Source organism: Siniperca chuatsi, linkage group LG23, assembly GCF_020085105.1.
Source record: "Siniperca chuatsi isolate FFG_IHB_CAS linkage group LG23, ASM2008510v1, whole genome shotgun sequence".
In the NCBI taxonomy this organism is placed as follows: domain Eukaryota; kingdom Metazoa; phylum Chordata; class Actinopteri; order Centrarchiformes; family Sinipercidae; genus Siniperca; species Siniperca chuatsi.
This window is the reverse complement of record NC_058064.1, coordinates 5,800,737-5,820,332: the sequence shown is the minus strand read 5'-3', so window position 1 is coordinate 5,820,332 and position 19,596 is coordinate 5,800,737. Positions and strand designations below refer to the sequence as shown.

The 19,596-nt window shown below is 38.6% G+C and overlaps 1 protein-coding gene across 5 annotated transcripts in view; it reads left to right on the top strand.

Moving 5' to 3' along the window:
- syt1a (synaptotagmin Ia) overlaps window positions 1–18,644 on the top strand; it is a 166,425-nt gene extending 147,781 nt beyond the window's left edge. For all 5 annotated transcript variants that reach the window (XM_044186688.1, XM_044186685.1, XM_044186687.1 and 2 more), the window contains 3 exons: window positions 390–507; window positions 10,790–10,923; window positions 14,424–18,644. In XM_044186688.1, the coding sequence (XP_044042623.1) occupies window positions 390–507; window positions 10,790–10,923; window positions 14,424–14,630 (459 nt within the window). In that variant the 3' untranslated portion in view covers window positions 14,631–18,644. The remainder of the gene's footprint in view (window positions 1–389; window positions 508–10,789; window positions 10,924–14,423) is intronic.
- The last annotated feature ends 952 nt before the right edge of the window (window positions 18,645–19,596 follow it).

Below are 19,596 nucleotides of genomic sequence, written 5' to 3'. Positions count from 1 at the left end.
ACTGTAATTACTGTAAACAACTCTATAACCCAGTGTCAGTGGACTCTACTTAGACCTTACTCTAACCTTTAATACCATTAAATCACTTTTCCTATAGACACACTGGTACTTGCAGCTTTCATCATTAAACGCTATCCTTTCTATCTGTGGCGAGCAGAAGCAAATAAATGTCAACAAGTCTAACATGTAAAAAAGGCAAACCAGAGGTTCACATTTGGTTGACTGAACAATTTCTAATGTGCTTTGGAGGGGAATTTACGAGCAATTTTTTCCCCCTCATCTAGCCTCTCAGTGAGCATCTGCTGTGAGCATGTGATGCAGTAAATTTGGATTTAGTAGTTGCTCTTAAAACTGTTCTCACCTCTGCAATGTCTCTGCCTGTCCAACAGCAAGAGAAGCTGGGTGATATCTGCTTCTCCCTGCGATATGTTCCCACTGCTGGCAAGCTGACCGTTGTCGTCCTCGAGGCCAAAAACCTGAAGAAAATGGACGTGGGAGGCTTGTCAGGTGAGGAGAATTGTAATGGTGTGTGTGTGTGCCCACTGACTTTCCCTCTGACAGGCCCTTTGTCTGTAATTATACATGCACTGCAGCACACACAGCCTCTCCTACAACACTGCTAGTTTTTTTTTCTTTTTAACAACCACCCAAACACATCACTGGTCACGATTAAATTTGTCAATGAAAAAGATCACTTCGCCCCCCCCCCCAAAATAATACCAATTTTATACAGATGTTCAGATCCTGAAGAAACTGCACTGTTCAGACCTCATGTTGTGTAAAAGAAACACATGCTAATGAATGCAGCATGCACTAATGAAGACAATATGTTGAGAAAAGAATGAACAAATTAGAAAGAAGGAAACATCTCCCTGCTGTGTTGTAGCTCCAACAATAACCCCATGCAGCATTAAGATCAATAGATGACATTTTTCACAATACAGTCAAGTCTGAATACCAGGTCTGATGTCATGGTAACAGAATTGTTAGGGCAGAACAGGGTTGGAAATCCTTGTACATGTAACACCCACAGGTTCATGACTGGCGCATACACAAACAACACAGGGTCAGTCTATCTGTTTATCTGTTTTCATCAATCAAAGAGAGGCTGATGTTTCATTAAGAGACAAAAGAGCTTAGTGAATCTCCATCACAGTCGCAGGATGATCCTGAATCCACTGTGGTTTCACAGTTGGTTTCACTTATTCTTAGTTTCCCTCTTAAAAATACTGTCAAGCGCAAATTAAGGAATCTCTATGTATTTCCTGTGGGGGCAAGTCAGCAATGTGGGCAAAGGTGCATAGCAGAGCCAGCTGTGTGCACATTACAGCTTTCAATCCAAACATACCTCTACAATTATAATACCAGCACATAAAGGCAGACATACTACGGTTCGTCTTGCACTGGATTTTGGAAACCAAGACTGCTGAAAGTTATATTTTGTCCCAATATAATTGTTTCCCTTGTTGTGTTCCTGTCTGGGTGTAAAAGCCTTTACAATGTTTTGTTTTCTCTTTATCTTATATCACATTAAATTGAATATCTTTGAGGTTTTGGGGTTGGATTTGACTGAGTATGATCTTCCAGCCTTAAAGGGTGTGATGTTGGTGTGATCGTCAGAGAATCATGATGAAATCATTGGTCATCATTTAAAAATGATGGTCTTAGATCATACTATGAGACAAGTCCATTAATGGCTGATTTAGAACTTCAGCAACAGGATGCGTCAAAATTCTGAAAGAGTCAGAAATTTAGGAGCACAATGTGATTGCTGCTATGACACCATATTGATAAACCAACTAATCATAGAGTGACGTGAAATGATTTAGAATACACTTTCGAGCTACCTTAGTCTTACTGCTATAAACATAATGACCTCTGCAAAATCTGCATTTCACGTTGCTCGCTTTTCCCTGGCTTCACAGTCTCCTCCTCCTCCTCTTTTGAGGTTTTTCAGTGCATAAAATAGCCAGCACTACAGCCAGTTATTGGTGTGCTACATTTTCAAAGAATTAGTGACACAGATGGATGACACAAGTTGATGTCTCTACATGCAGAGACTGTTTTTTTTTTACCTATTTACACAATAGACTGTATATAAAGATGGACGACATGACAGCTCCCCAAAAGTGAAGCCAAAACATCTTGATCGCCCCCGGTGGCTGGCTGCAGTATAGGTCATAAACCTCGCCCCCTCAATGTTAGCAGATGGGACATGAGCCAAACTAAAAACTCAAAGTACACGTCAAATATTTTTTTCCCAAAGATGGTTTCTGTCATTTTAGGTAGTTCCTATCACACTGATGTGTGTTCAAGTGTTTGTTTTTCTGATAAGCTTGGTTCTCATTAGTTATTTGATGCATAAAATGGGGGTTACATGTCACGATTGACAGCTGAGGCCGGCTCGCGATTGCGGCAGACTCTGGCTCCAAATGACGTCACCAGCGCAAGATTGCAGCTCCGGGATATTTTGGCTTCATTTTTGTACAGTGGGAGGAAGTGGAGACGCGTCGTCCATCTTTACATACAGTCTATGATTTACCCCATAGCGCTACCATTTAGCAGATATTGTTTTCACAACCTGACATGCCTCAAAATTTATATTTTACAGATTGTTGTTAATCAGTCTGTAGGCGCATTGACTAGGTTGAGTGTAACATTGATCAGTTACACAATTATGTCTGTGTTTTTATTTGATTGTAAGTTTCATTGCTCTGTAAGGCACTTTTGTCAACATTTGTTGTTTTTACGTGTGCTCTATAAATAAATAAATTGATTTGACTTGACAATACATGACAAAAACACTTTGCTTCATATTCATCATTCAGGAGCTAGATAGCATTGACTGGCCAGTATCTAATTTTTGATTATATCAGACACACTCACATGCACACACAGAGCCCTACATGTAAACACTCAGAAACACAAATCGCACAATAAGCTGCGCCCTCTCCCTCTCTCCTGCCTCTCCTTTGACTTCCTTCAGTGGTTTCATCTCAGATTCCCTGGTGTGCACTTCCCTCCCGCCTTGACTCTTTCTGCTGCAATTACCATACACCTGGGTCCACTTGCTTTCTGTCTGACAACCCAGTCTCTCCATATAAGCCTAAACATCCTGCAGTACAGTAACACAGCACACATTAAAAGCTCAGAGCTCCCTTTCATCTATCAGACCAGCGCAAGCAGCCATTTGGCAGAAAAAAAACGTCCTCTGCTGCCATTTTATGCTACTGGCATTAGCTCTCACCTGTGCCCATTTGCATCGTGGGATTGTCAACATTTTTTGTTGTCAGCCACATCGACTAGCCAGTATTAAAAGGGTGTGAATCTGTTCACTTTGAAGGCCAGGTTTCTCTCTTACAGAGAAGGGAAATAGCAGGGAAGCCAGACAGTTTGACACCACATACTGTATGTCACATTTAATTGGAGCATGTTTTATCTGTGTGCACTGGTCTGTGGGTTTCATGGTGAATTATTAGCATACACTAATAGCACAGTGCATGTTTCTAATTGCACACAACCAGAATATACTCTAAATTGCGGTTTGAGTTTTGATTTTGGTTAGTTGCGACTGCTTTTCTGCTCTGAGAATGGACTTAAAAGTGTAGCAGATGGATGAAATAATGAGCAGGTCGGTAATAACAATAATTAGCCTCCATCCACAAGGCCAGAACTTAAGGAGGACAAGTAATTGATGGCCTGGGATCAGCCTTTTCTTCTATTGTCATCCTGTTTACCATGCCTAATTATGGCTCACAGAGGAAGATGTGGGTATTACCATTAACCAATGTATAATCAGAAATAATTCTTTTGATTGGCTCCTCATGAAACATCCCTCCAAATCTACCTCCATGCTGTGTCTCTTACAAAAACAGACTTTTGAAATAATTGTTTTATAAAGTACAATTGACTTTTGGTGCTCCTCAGGATTGTTGCTACTTAAGTGGTGATGCACCAAGCACCATGCTCTTAGCTGTCGTCTCAAAATAATCCCAGTCTCATTGCAGATGACTCCTTTCCCTGCTTTAGCCGACTCCACAGCAATGTATAGTTACAATACATATCCATTATGTTGAGTTGTAGGCAATCAGATTGCAAAGAATCTTGAAACTCCAGTGGGCAGTACATTTTACACTTTTGCGAAACAGACTAAAGACTAGAAAGTGAGTTATAAAAGCTAGTAATTGCAGCAGCAGGCAAAGTCATTATTAACTCTTTCAACCTCCCACAGATTTATCATGTAATTTTGTGCTAAGGGGCAGTAAAAATGTCATTTATTGTCTGATTAAAACGGTTTAAATCCCTGGCATGGTGCACCATCAAAGGTGAGTCAGTCTCAAAAGTGTGTCGGACACAAAGGCTAAGTGTCTGGAAGCAACTCACAATCCGTAGATGTGGGTTTATAGAGGTAGTGGCAGCAAAAGTGTTTTGTCCCATCCTCTTTGTACCTCTGAAGACTTCCCAGAGGCCTGTGAGGCAGTACATAACCAGGTAATGGCCCACAGTGACGAAGGTTATCAAAGCACACAGGCGCCGTTTCGGCGGTAATGAAGCCGCACTGCCCCGATCTGGTGCTCCAGCTCACCATCAAGTCTCTCGGCTAGAGGGTTTATTTGTTTTGTTCCCCTGGCTGGTCGGACTGAGAGGTTTTTCTCCCAGTCAGTGAAGCAACAGGCCGGAGGGATTATGAAGTTGATGAATAGGCCCTGAGAGAAGAAAGCAATTTGAAAGTGATTAGGAATGCAAAATGTATTTTGTCAGTGTCTTTTCCTTTCAGAATTGTGCTTGAATATTTACAAATCCCAAATCCCCAAATCCCAACAAGCAGATGAGTTACAGGAAGATTTCTAAGCTTTTAGATAATTAAGATTCTCATTGTACAAAGGAGACTACAACACAATATCATAAAGATCTCCTTCAGATTTTGTGGAGGCAGTTTATTTATGTGGGTCTGCACTTCAGAGAAGAGTTTCACTGTAAATGCTTGTGTTTGTGTGGCTGTGTGTCATTCACTGCTGAGTTGAGTGTGTAAAACTAAACCGACAGTCACCCCTGGGTGCACCCACCATGGCAAATCCAAAATGATGGGAGGATAGCTAAGATGACAGCCAGGCTATATTTAACCCTGCTTGTATTGGTGTTCATTTGGCACAACTTTACCAGCGCCCGCAGCGGCGACACTCGAACACTGAAATATTTGAGGGATAAACAAATTCTTTGTTTGGTGTTGTATTTCTGTGCACATAATATAGTATTGAAGCTTCAACTACCCTCATTAAAATAATCCAAATGAGTCACAGCTGCCAATTATTTACAGCTTGAAATACAAACTGTAAGTAACCACTTTAAAATTAGACAGCTTTAGTAGCTCTACTAAACTCTGCAGCTGATTTAACTCAGAGCTCATCACTTATCCAGAACCCTGCTTCTAGCCTCCTGGGGGAGATATATGGACCACTGATAGTGCATCGCCTCATAAAACTATGGCCAAGATCCAGGACTCAGATGAGTAACCGTTAGGATAGTGAAGGCGAGCCTCTGTGCTGTATACATATGTGAGGAAGCGCTCTTGCATCAGGAGCGCTGGCATTCATCCATGAAATGGGAGAGATTACACCCGTCTTGGATAAGACACTAAAATGGGCCGGATATGAGGTACAGCGAGCCTACCAAAATTCAATAATGCCAAACTCTCATCTGCTGGCCAGAAAGATAAGGGCCGTCTGGATAGCAGTAATGTGGCGCCACAGGTGTGTTTTTTTTTTTTTACCAGAGAAGGGGTTATCTTACATAATCTTATTCAGCTGTTGTATTGTGTTAATTCAGGCACTATTCACTATTGCAGCGGTATTTCAGCATATACAGCTGTAGGCAATGATAGATATCATTACATTTGACAGTTCGCTAAACCCCTTCCCAGAAAAGCTATTGCCCAATTATAGTTTAACAACCATAACTAGGCATGGAAAGTTTTCGCCTTTTGAAAACTGAAAACCAAAAACACAAAAGCAAAAGTGTAAGTAATTAATCTGTGTGTTTATCTATTCTAGCGTAACTTGCTATCGTTAGCATTCCTGGCTAACGAGCTTACTAGAGCACTAGTAGTAGCTAGCGTTACTTCCAAGGCCTTGAGTCAGCATATCATCAACTAACTACATTATTTTGTGGGGTTATGGGTTATGTTAAAAAAGCCCTGTTCACAACTAGCACATCTCCTGTGTAGTATTCCCCAACTGTGTGGAGGCCAGGGTCATGGATGCCTCAGAGTTTAGGCTAACGTTAGCAGTTCTGTCCTGATCTTATTTTGGATTTGTTGAAATTTACACTCCAGCAGCCCTAGCCAACATTATTTGAGATAGCTGTTACAGTTTTCAAACACATTGGTTAATCCTTATACTAAGGCTTACTAAGCCTTTTCTCTTGTAATATTAAAAGTAAAAGCATACTGTTTGAAAATATGAACAAGTTTGTAAGCTAAGCAGCCAAACAGGGTTATGTTTGAACAAAAAAAGTCGGATCATTTTTACTTGTCACACCTATAATACTAGGACTTAACAGCTCTTCCCTGCAATACAAGATGAATGCTGCTTCTTTATTTCCATGTTTTCTACAGTACATGGATCATCAACTAGTGAGGATGCTGACTTTTGCCATCAAGTGCATATTTAAGATCCCTTTTACAGGATTTTTGTTTTAATGAGTCAGCAGGAAACATTAAAAAGTCAGCGAAAGATTGAGTTTTAACTAAGGAAGCTAACATTATCTTAATAAGCTAGCTAGCTATAGCTGATGATATCTGCCAGCGACAGTTATCATTTCAGCCAGAAAAATCAACAGTTGTTAGCTAGAGAAGCCTGCTTATGTCTACTGCTGTCTGAAATCAGTGATCCATTATTTCGAACGTTACTAAGAATTTCGAGTGGTAAATCTGCCACCGTTATCATTGTAAACTGCATATGTGACGTGCGAGAACACAAAGCATGACAGGCATAGCAACAGTAACTGATGTGGGGCGGGGTTTAGCGTACAGTCTGTATGTTGTGTTTGCAAACATAAAATGTGACTACTATTCCAATTTTGAAATGGTTCTTTAAATTTGTCTTTTTTTTTTTTTACCTAATTCAACAAGCACAAATCTCACAGATCCCTTTTCTAGAACCTCTTTGCCCTTTGCCATTTCTCAGCTTTTGTGCTTGACTTTCTTTAGACCTTTGTGAACTTGATGGCACAGAGAACTGCCTGTGCTAGATTAGTTTGAAATAAGCAGAAAAAGAACTGAGGAGTTTCTATGAGCACAGACAACCACCCGTGGCTGATCAGACAAAGACAACCTACAGAAACTTCACTCATACAGATAATCCAAGGGGGGTAAATGTGTTAATTCAGGCACTACTGGCAACTGATTTGTGGGAGAACAGTGCAGAAACACTACAGAATCCCACAGAATAACACTGAGAATTGTAAGATTTTTAGTTTAGTAAAGTAAAATTCCCAAACTTAAAGCTTTGTGGTGTAAAGTTTGAATCTGAGTCACTGATTTGATGGATAAAAGTAATGTATAAAGGGCTCATACTGCTGTTTGAGATGAGGCTATAGTTCCTCATTTAGATACTGATGTATTCAATTGCTACAGAAAATTAACAACACACACACACACACACACACACCCACTCCATTAGGACCCTGTTACATTTTCACTCATGTCTCTGTCATCTATTTATACTCCCTACTTTTTTCCCCTCTTACTCTGTTTGTGTGGTTTTCTCTCTATATTCATGTCAGCTGCCCTGGACGAGCCTGCCAGTCTGCAATCGGGTCCTTATCCCCCTAAATTGGATAAAAGATTAAGGGAGCTAAGCTTGTTCAGTGTTTGCTATTGCTAGAAATCCCACAGTGTTCCAACTAAAAACAGATATTTTTCAGTGCAGCCCATGCATCAAAAAACATGAAATGAAAAACATAAAGACTTTGTGCTTATGGGATCCGGAGATAAATCCAGATTATCAGAGCAAGCAGTGTTTCAACAACTAATTATAAGCTCTGATTCAAAGTCTTACTCCTTATTCATTCCGATGCACAACTCTGTGGTTCAGTAGTTGGGGGATGCTACATCATTAGCATCTCTGAGATTATTGTGGTTATTTGTTTTTGTCTTTCTCAAGCAGCGTTTGTCTTAAATGATAAACAACACAAAGTGGCTTTCATTAATTTTTCTCCCATAGCGTTTATAGTCGTCATGATTATGGGCTGAGATCAGAGATCATTAAGCGTCATTATATGGTCTTCGCATGTGGAACCAGAATTTTTTAACAATCTGGTCGACATTTTTCACACCGCAAACCGTGGCCTGTGTTTTACGTGTTCATTTATTTCATTTATATTAATGTATTTATAATGAGAGATGTCTGTTTTTGCTGTTCCCTCCCTCCCTTTCATGTTATAATGAGTTTTCTCCAAAAAAGATCAGTCTGCCCCATGTTGTTTTACATGTTGACAGGAATGTGAAGTTCAAAGATGTGATAAGCACAAAACCACTGTGAGGAGCAAGTGGCAGCCACCTCGGCTGACTTTAAGAGGCTGACACTCCCATCAATCAAGCAAACACGGCCCAAAACATTCTTCTCTTTTAGTATACAAATATCCATAATGGAATAATGATTCTAAAAATTGCCACCGATACATACTTACATTCTGCTAAAAGAAGTGAAAATAACTGAGACTATAATTTCTAATGGGAATTACATATTGATTTTGCGCTTCAACAGAGAAGGTGAGTTTCCCTGTTCACTTCAATACTGTCAACATTTTTTCTTTAGGCAGTATCTAGTGACCATTAGGGGAACTGCAGCTTATCCACATTCAGTATGTTTACAAGCACCCAAGAAACCAGGTAATTCAGAGAAATCAGGTTACGCAGGAAACTGGACAATGCATTTATATGCACTGTAACCTAATTACTGTAAAGCTGCATTTACATACAACAAAAGTCTTTGTCATGCATACGTAAACGTGTAAAAACAAGATTAGAAACCTGATTACCCGTATACATGGCCTAGAAATATGCTTTCTCAGTTAATGCTTCGGTTACAGAAACCTGGTTCCTTGTATACATGAAGAAATCAGATTACTGCATAAAGTCGACTGTAACCTAGTTCATTGTATTATGTGTAACTGAAAGTATAAGATGTATAAGATTAGTAAGGTTTTTTTGGCCCAAATCAACAGGTAAAGTTGACTTGTTGCCATCAGCATGTTGCATCTGACCTGCAGACAGCTGAGTTTAGGAGTTGTGACGTATCACCTTAAGGCATGATTGTTAATTGGCCAATAATGTACCAGAGTAATGGTGAATAGATGCTGATGATGCCCATTCCTTTTCTGTAACGTGTAAATGACTGTAACACCCTACATTCTTACTTTCTGAATTAATAAGGACCAACCAACTGCAGCAATAGATTGTATTTAGTGAGGAAAAATGTGAATGAATATAAATAGTACATATTCTTTGAACTACTGTAATTATTTAATCCTCATTTATCTTTTGGATCCTTTTTGTATGCCACTGCAAATTACAGTGGAACTTACTACATTCTACAGCTGCCTATACTTTGGACTCATTAGGATCTCTTTTAATGTGCAAATTTAACATCCTCACGAGTCCCTTTAATGGCCCAATTAAAGAAAGAAGTATTTATTTCACAATTTGAAAAGCCGATTGGTGCCTGCCCTAATGTCAGTTTTCCCTCCGAACCCAAACCAAGACACTAACTTTCTTCTTCTCCAATTTAATTTTAATGACAATTTGGCGATTGTAAAATCAGGAAGCGTAGTGTCACGTCATAAACAAAAGCGATGGGTGGTTTGCTGTTTTCAGGCACACACTCTACCTGATTACCAGAGAGTAGATTAGGACGGACAAAGCAGACCACTTGGGTGCCACTTTAGATGTGATTTGGACAGATGAAGTTGAGGCTCTTGAATGGGAAAGGTTAACTGAGTGATGTAAACACACAAGACTCTCATGACTATGCTTTATAACAACTGCCCATCACTCATACCTCGTTTTGGAATTCTAAATCTATCAAAGATGTTGATATCGTAGGTTTGAAGGTTTGTTTAAAGTTGCTATAATCAATATTTTTATATTAACAATGGATAAAATCACATTTGTAATGATGATCTCAGAGAATTATCACCTGACTGCAGTTTCTCTCAGCTTTATTGTGTCTTTCAGCTCATTGTTTTGGTTTAGCGGCCTGCAGCTTTACTGTTTTGGCTCAGGCTCTCATCTGCGTTTTTTTCCGAAGTAGCAAGCAGCAAAAACCTCCGATAAATACACTGTATGCCACCTGCCCAGCACCAAATGGCAGACAGAGAAAGTTAGCGACTAGCTGGTGAACATAGTGGAGCATTTAGCAGCTAAAGAGCCAGATATTTCCCTCACGAAGTGGTGGAGACCAAAAACAGAGCTAAAAGGCAAGTGAAAATTGGACTTTGAAGTATCGGGTGGCCAGAAACACGACTCCAAATGAATGCTAATGTTGCAGTTTGTCTGTTGGATGTGTAAATATGCAACTGTTTGCTATTCACCGTATCAATTTTACAGAGTGATAATATGTCAATGTTGTTTACAGCTTGTTCCACTGCCCCCAAGTGGCCAAAAAATCAGTTAATGCAGGATTAAATCTTATAATCTGTTAAAGGACGATGAAAAAGAGCGTCTTAAAATTTCAAAGAAGTAAGTAAAAAAAAAAAAAGTTAAATCTTTTACTTTACTTTTTCTCTGCAGATCCATATGTGAAGATCCACCTTATGCAAAACGGCAAGAGGCTGAAGAAGAAGAAGACGACAATCAAGAAGAACACCCTCAACCCTTACTACAACGAGTCCTTTAGTTTTGAAGTCCCATTTGAACAAATCCAGGTACATTCTCAGCCATTTACAGAACTTGATAGTTATAAAATATCCATTCTCATAAACCAGAAATTTCTAAAAGGTAATGTGCTATACTGTAAAGACACATTGTATTGTAAGAACCAGCAAACATCTGTTATATATACACAATTGATAATTGGAAGCTCAGTTACCAAATAATCAGTTTAGAGGCTTTTCATCATAACAGTATAATCAAAGGCACTTCAGTTTAAATCAGCTTTGGTTTCGCAATTCGACAAGCCAATCGCTCGGTTGATGTTATTGCCTGTAGCATGTATCTCAGTGCTATTTGTTGCATGTCTTAAAATTATTGCCATGCACATCATGATTTAAGTGTAGCCAGCAACAACTACAGTATATTCAAGACAAAGAAGAAGTAGGGCATAAAGAATGCCAGAAAGGAATAGCAATGAACAACATTATCTCTTCAGGCAAGATAATAATTGAGTCAAATTGATTAAGCCTGTCACAGCTCACAAATCACGGGTTTGGGTCCATTAGCCTCAGATTTAATTTAAACTGTGTTGATCCCAATCAACCCCATCCAAATCAAGCCTTTTAGTACTCCTGATACCAGTAAGTTGGCCAAATTCACGTTTCTTATCTCATCACCAAGAACCAGGTTGATAATTAAATAATTATTAGTGCCACTGATTGAATCATAAACATGTCATTGACAAGGTGTATTGAATGCTCTCCTGAAAGCCATGAGAACATTGTGAGTTAAAAACATACTTAAATTGCCTAACCGATCAGTCAAACACCAACTAGGCTCCTTACAGAGGCTGTAGTAAATGTTAAACTAATGGACTGTTTAAACATACTCGTCATCACTGATAGCTCTTTAGCTCTGATAGCATTTGATTTTAAATAAAGACACTTAGAGCTGTGGCGATTTTTAATTACAGACTTACTCCCACAATATGATGTTGTAGGGAAAGCGAATAGAGTTTAATTTGTTAATCGATTTCTCAGGCAGATGTTTTCCCCATCCTGTTAACATTTACAACAAATTATACAGACTGCTTATAAAAAGCTGCTTTTATCCGCAGAGGCAGGGTGGTGAATTTGAGTTAAACTTCACCTTTGGATTATTAGTGTAATTAATTTAAAGATTTTAATTGATCTATTTCTTAACACTAACAGAAGCTTTGCAATTGACTTTCACATCCTCTTTAGTAACAAACAATTAGCTTTGCAGCGCTCAGTGACACCATTTAGATTCATTTGCTTTAATCTATAGGCTCTTACATACTCACTTTTTCCCCATAATGGCAAATATAGACTGTGAAACTTGGTCTTGTTTTTTGAGTCGTTTATAGACTTAACTATGAAACTTGAAATGGATACAAAAATCAAGGCAAGACATAACACATTTTATACGCTAAGCCAATTCACAGTGCTTAAATAATGCATAAAATCAGGGTGCAAACTACAGGGGAGCCAGGGGGACTTGGCTCCCCTTAATAAGACAATTTAACAATAAGTTAATAATTTAACTTATTGTATCTCGTTTTTTATTCGTACACACATAAATATGTAAAAAAAAACAACAATTTGAGGTTTTAGTTGAAGTTACATGCAGAATATGTTTCTTGGTGAGCAACAGGTGGGCACAATGACTCCATGCAGCTTCGCAGTCTTGTCATCACAGTTAGGTTGCCAGGTTTTGTATTATCAAGCTTGTAAAGAGACCTACTGTATACTAAAACCTACTGTATCTGGCAACCTGTGCTGTATCCAGAGATGCTACATGGAAGTAGGCAGATGGATAAATAGTTTTTCGTGACATTAGATTGATATCAATCTTCTCATTTCACTCTGGGAAAGAAAGTTAATAAGCTTATTTCCCAAAATGTTGAGCTGTTATTTTAATGATTGTCCATAATGTGATTATTATTGGTAAACCAGTCACAGCAAGGACAACAGAAGCCGCAAAACAATACTGACTGGTCAGTGATGCTTAACAAAAGGGTCTGCTAATTTCTAATCAAAGACAGCCTAGATTCAATTAGCAATTTGAAGGTGAACTGTCCCTTTAAAAACCAACTAACCCTTACCGGCCATCTGGGAACCTTATTCAGCATTTCATTACATGGCGTATTAGGCATGCTCTTTTATAACAGGGGCTCTGTGCTCATGCAGGTGTCAGTAGCTCCGTCGCACTGTGCTAGTGGATCGAAACTTAATCAGGGCTCTTTGTGCACTAATTCATATTCTCTGGCAGAGATTGATGCCCAGGTCACTCCTCTTTGCAGTGTCCCTTTGAATAAACACATGCCGAGACTGAGTCTTAGACCTCTGAGTAATCAAACATTCTGCTGTGTTTGGCTCTGAAAATAACCAAGGCCTGGTCTGGAATGTCAGTTACTGTTAATCAACATTAATGTCTGAAGGAGCATCTCATTCTCTGCATTACTGTACTACGTAAAGTAATAACCAGGAACTTTTTCATATAGCTGAATGCCCAAAAGCATACATTTTTCTACTCTACAATAACTGATGTTTCAGTGCATATTGTGCTTAGTTTATCAGGGCTTTTAAATATACCGTTCTAACCACTCAACATTAAGTAGATCTTTCTCTGAAAAAATTCTCAGCCTCACAAGCCTTAATTTTACGTTTCCAGTTTGTTTGGAATAAACAGGAAACCCAGGGTCATTAGCACCCACAGGAACTCAAATTAAACATTAGAAAACACTGACAGGTGGGAAAGGCAGTACAGAAACACAGCAACTTTGAGCGCATAGCGCAAATGAAAATTGTGTTTAAGAGCACAGAGACCAATCTGTGTGATTGTATGATAGTGATATCTTTTTTGCTACAGTTTAGATCAGATCATAATAGTTGTGTAAGGGACCTTTCAAAACTTCTGTTGTGCTGGAAAATGCTGCTCTCTTGACTTTATTTCCTGAGGTCTTTTTAATGCTCTGATGCAGTACAGCTCATGTCTTTTTTTTATTACCAATACAAAAAAAAGGAGGACATACATAGTAATAATAAACAAATACAGGTCACATTTTAAAAAAATCAATCCCACCCACCCCTCAACCTGCAAAAAGTACAGCTCATGTCTGCTGGTACAAATCTAATGAAAATATTAATAAACTTAATTTGTAGAGCACTTCTAAACTTCTAAACAAAAGTTACTAAGTGCCTTACATCATAAAAGGAGAAATAAGAGACAGCCACATTAACAAGATAAAATACAGAATTAAAGCCAGACAGGCTTTCAAACAGTAAGGCAGTTAAAAACGACCAGTCTCACCAGAAGGTCCATTTAGTAGCTGTTTACTTATCACACAATCTTCCTTAGCAGATGAAGTTGCCCATTATAATTATAATTTGAGAAGTGATTTTAAAAAGGACACTGACTTTATTGTTTGACTAAAGCAAACATGGCTGTTTAGAGATGAGCATTAACAGTCTATATGTTGACGACACCTCGATTTACATTTGCGTTCTCTCCCACTCTTCCCTTTCTACAGAAAGTGCAAGTTGTTATAACTGTTCTGGACTATGACAAGATCGGCAAGAACGATGCCATCGGCAAGGTCTTTGTGGGCCTCAACAGCTCGGGGACGGAGCTGCGCCATTGGTCTGACATGCTGGCCAACCCCAGGAGACCCATCGCCCAGTGGCACGTGCTGAAGCCTGAGGAAGAGGTGGATGCTCAGCTCTCCACCAAGAAATAGGCAGGGCCCTTTCAGCACCTGCCTTGTAGTACTCTTTAGCCAGTATGTGTAAATACCTCAGTGATATATGGGTCCATCCATGTAACCCCCCTCTTTACCCCGCCTCTCAGCCTCTTCCAGCTTTACCCCTCCTAATATCACAAACAATCCTAATTGTTCAAACACCCCACCTTCTGCTTGTTTTCTATCAGGTTCTACTTTTCTCGCTTTCTTTTTTTTTTGTTCCTCTCTGTTTCAGCAGTTTTTGTTTTCCATCTCTGTGCCCTTAACCGCCCTGACCAAATGCCCCCTTCTTTTAAGCAATATGATCTGTATAGATAGCGCATGACTGAAAGAATTTATTGTACCACAGTTGTATATATAAGTATGCAGACAAAAAAGATTTTTAGTTTGTGTTTGTATGTTGTTACCCGTTTCCTAATCTGTGTATATCTTGATGTTTTTAATAAGATGTTCTATTTTAAATTATGTAAATGCAGATATAGAGGAAAGCCAATATTATATATCCCAGGATTTAAAAATTCTACCTTATTACCTTATTGCATTCCAGAAAAAAAGAAGAATTCCAACCTGCAAGACACTAGTGGAAATATATTCAAATATTGTAAAGGACGATGTCTGGCTTTAAGTTCAGCAAAGGATCATCACTGAAAAGACAAAGAGATGAATATATACACACAAAACTCCAAAATACAAGGCCATTAACTACTATGGTTCTGAGGGAAAAATTATGCTGCTGGAAATTATACAAGCACATGATTTCTTACGACTTTTGTACTTATTTCTCAATCAGAGGACCTATATGTTTAGCTTGATGCACACTGTTACCAGAAACAATAGTCAATGCAAACCAATTAGCATTTAATTTCTCCATGTTTGGCAGTTTCTTCTAAGTGAAATAGGTCCTCGTTTTAAAGGCCATCATTCACTTATACTGGCTTGTTTGCTTTTCCAAAAATGGAAAATATTGCCTCCAAAAAAAGACTAATTTCTCAACCCTTCAGAAATCAGAATCAGAATCAGAAATACTTTATTGATCCCCGTAGGGAAACTCTTTGTTACAGTAGCTCACCTTTACGTCCTTGCACACAACCAGAAACATACCCCATGTGAAAAAAAGCACCAAGCTGTAGCCATTGTGTCCTTAAGCTCGTTTAACAAAATTAGTTAACTGCTTACTTTGAACAGCCTTGTCGTTGTTGGAAGTATATTGCATTTAGGCCGGGGTCCAATCTTTGAGAGGGAGTAAAAAATTTTAAAAAAAGAGTCGTGACTCTGGTTTTAAGAGGACTATTTTTTAGAGCAATTCAGCGTCTTGACTATTTTTAGTAAACTGCATGATTTTTTTTACAATCTTTACTAAAGGCTGGAATGGCGGGAGATCTACTGACACCAGGGGCTGTCTCTTCTGATACGATCCCCTTGCCTTCAATCAGAGGAGCAGAAAGAAAAAACAAGAGTAATGTTTAAACTTTGGGTCAGTGTATACGATTACATTGACAGAGGCGAAGCAAGTTTCTAAACACTGCCATTTTCAGAGAGGTGACTTATGTAGAGACCCTCTCTTCATGCACACTCCCACTTGCTAGTGGTTGTAGCTTTGGTTTATTGGGAACAATGTCTTTGGCTGCAATGGTGCCCTGAATCGCAGTCTTTGCTTTGCGTTGCCTTCTCACAGTGACAATAGAGCTAGCCATGTTTTACTGCCAATTTTAACTTTTATGTGGCTGCTGTTTTGCACTGGTTGTCTCTGAACTGGCTGGTTGACTTCTTTAGAGAGAAATTTATGGACAATAGTTGGCTGGCTTTATTTCAGGATACCTGCAGAGGGAGCCAGAAATCCGCCTGCTTGATCAGCTTAATTAAAAGAAAGAAAGCAATGATGACAAATCACGTTTCAGCCAACAGCATTAACATCAGTTTTGTTTTCTTGTTGGCACAGGACTACACCAAGAGAACGCGAAATAACCGTAAAGTTAATGGTCTGTGCAGGCTATTAGTCCATCATGTCCTTTACTACGGGTCCAATTAGCAAAGAAATAAGTTTTAATCCATGAAAACCATAAAGTCTCTTATCTTGGAGGAACCTCTTGCATATACTCGATGCTAGCTTCAGGAGGACTTTCTAAATGTTTTCAATGTTATTGTGTAGTTGATAGCACTATTATGAAAAAGCTACTTGTCATTCCATATGAGTCTCTGAGGACTGCTTTGTGTATCACTGTGACTGCCGTGTATGCTTAGAGATGTAGACTTATCAGTAGGTAGCGAAACCAGTTTGTTCTGTAGTGATGTCGTAGCGTTTAATGCCATTTTCCCTTCTACACGCAGAGAAAGAGAGAGCACGTGGTGTCACCCGACTGCACGTGGCAAAAAAAGGCAGAAAGACACTTTAATCTGAGCGCGAGCGGGTCGCTTCACACAGCATTTTGTTGAGCACTGTGCAATACTTGTATGTTCATCCCATAGTGTTAATGTGGGTGGCATTGCCCGAGAAAAAAGATTATAACGCTAGAGGATGATTCTAGTCCAGAGAGATGTTTCTCCTTTCCATTGAAATGGTTAGGACACAGCACACGTCGATTCAGCTTGTAGGTTGAAGCTTGACACCTGTCGACCTCTGTTTAGGGTTCCCTCCCTTTTCGCAGGTTTGTTTTCTCTTCTTGCACACAGTTCCAGCATCAGAAGTTTCAGGGAGTATTATTTAAATACTAAACCAGGCTCTACATTTAAATATCCCCTTAAAATGCCATGTATATATTTACATAATCGTGTCAAAAATGTATATCTAGAATAAATATAAAATGACATGAATATGATTATTAAGCTGCAAATATAATTTTATCTATCTATCATCCATATACTATATCTCATCAACACATTTTCATTATGGATTTTTTATTATTTAACTGCCCTGTTGATTCAAAAACCCCTTTTTATATTTGAGATGAAAACTCTGAATGTACAGTATGGACTGTGTTGGTGTAGATTACTTTAACCGTGAGATTAGATGTACTTTGCACTTTTTGTTGTAAAAAAAATAATTTTATTTATATTTATATTTTGTTTATATCAACTATTATGAATTTATTTCATAACCCTTTGGGGTAAAATCTCCCTGTCTGATAGCATTCCAAAATCATTGAATATACTTAAATACAGCTGCATTCCCTATCCCTCTTCTGAGGGATTCTTTTAATTTGACATGTTTACATAGGTAGATTTATGAATTCCAGTACAGCTTCAGATTTAAATGAATAAAATGGATCAAAGTCACTATCAGTAAAGGTAAAGGCTCTGTAAAAGTGGCCTGAGCAATTCAATATTAATGCATAAAGGTTGTACTAACGGAATAATCCGATCAAAGCTGAAAGAAAATCAAAGAGAATTATTTCAGAAATAACACAAATGTGTATAAACATATCAGGGAATTCAGTAATGGGCAGCATTGCAGAACCTGTTGGATTGCGAGGTGTGTGGAGACACCACAAAGCAAAAGCCATTTCCTGCAACGCAATGCTACTCTTATTGCGATTTCCTACCAAAGTATGCGTTCGTAATCAAACCCTAAAGTCTCCTCTTGTAAAAAAAAATACCTTATCAAGATCTCTGTGTGACAAGGAACTCAAGATTCTCTCCAGTGACACTGACGAAAAGCCACACTGACCTTTCAAAAACAAAGCTGTGTAAAGTATTAGAATCTGATGCTGTAGAAAGATCCTAGTTGCCTTTGTGTATATCAACTGCCTGCTTGAGTATTTTGTGTGTGGAAATTTTCTCTGTAATCTTGTAGAACTGTTTGGGGTGTTTTTCCTGCCATATCGCTCGCGGTGATGGCGAGCCGCTGACAGTTATATTTGCTGTGTATACCTTCATTTTTGACGAGGTGTTTTACAGTTTTGTTTCACTTTGTGTAGTGATTCACTCTGTGGAGTTTTCTGACTGTTGTTATATAACTTCATATACACAAATGATCAATAAAAATGTTTTATTTCCTGTTGATACAGAAGCTTATCATGTTGTATTTTCATTTTATGATGCATGGAGAACCGAGTGTCATCAAAGCATTCATTTAAGTAGTAGAAGATGCCGTCACTGCCTCTAATAGTATCTTTAATAACAAAAACAACCTTTATTATTATCACTACAGTGTTTGTACAGTACTGATTGGTAGAAGAAGTATGGCTCACTGCTCCTCCATGAAACTCATCAAAAAGAAAAGTGTCTGCTTGTGTGACAAATTCCAATTTGAATGATGTTTGCTTTGAGTTGGCTTTGAATCATCCAAGCCAGCCTGTTAACAAGGTCACTACTGCCATCTAAAGTACGTAAAGGAGAACACCACAGTGTATGAGCACAGCAATGAAAAAAAACCAGCAAAACGGATTATGTTTTCCATTTTGCTCTGGGCACAGATCAGTTTCTATTAGAGAATATTCACTGTTGTCTACTAGAGCAAGAAGATGGAGACAAGAGTTTGTCCTGCCACCAGATGCATGATGTCACATCGATGTGAAGCTCAGCTGAGAGTGAATTTGATGATGAGAGCACCCTGTGGTTGTAGATTTATGGATTTTAGGCTGCTGCTATGAAATGAAGCTCATTAAAGGTGTTAAAGGCCAAACGTCTCATCATTAAAGAACGTCCTGTGAATATTTGGTGTTAATTCGTTGTCATTGACACATTTTTACATACTGAAGCTTAAACCCCCTAACATCCAGTTTCCTTTAATTTACAATATAAGCACCTTAAAAAAAACACATTTTCTGACTATTTCACATGTATTCTTTATCAGCTTGTTCCAGCCCCATCATTGAAGATATATGTTTGATTTACGCTGAGTGAAATATATTCAAATCCAAGACTCCGTGTTTTCACGGCTTCACCATTCCATCAAATGGAATTTCCTGACAAATGTAGTATATTTGGAAAGGATTTAAATACAGTTCTAATAAATATTGATATC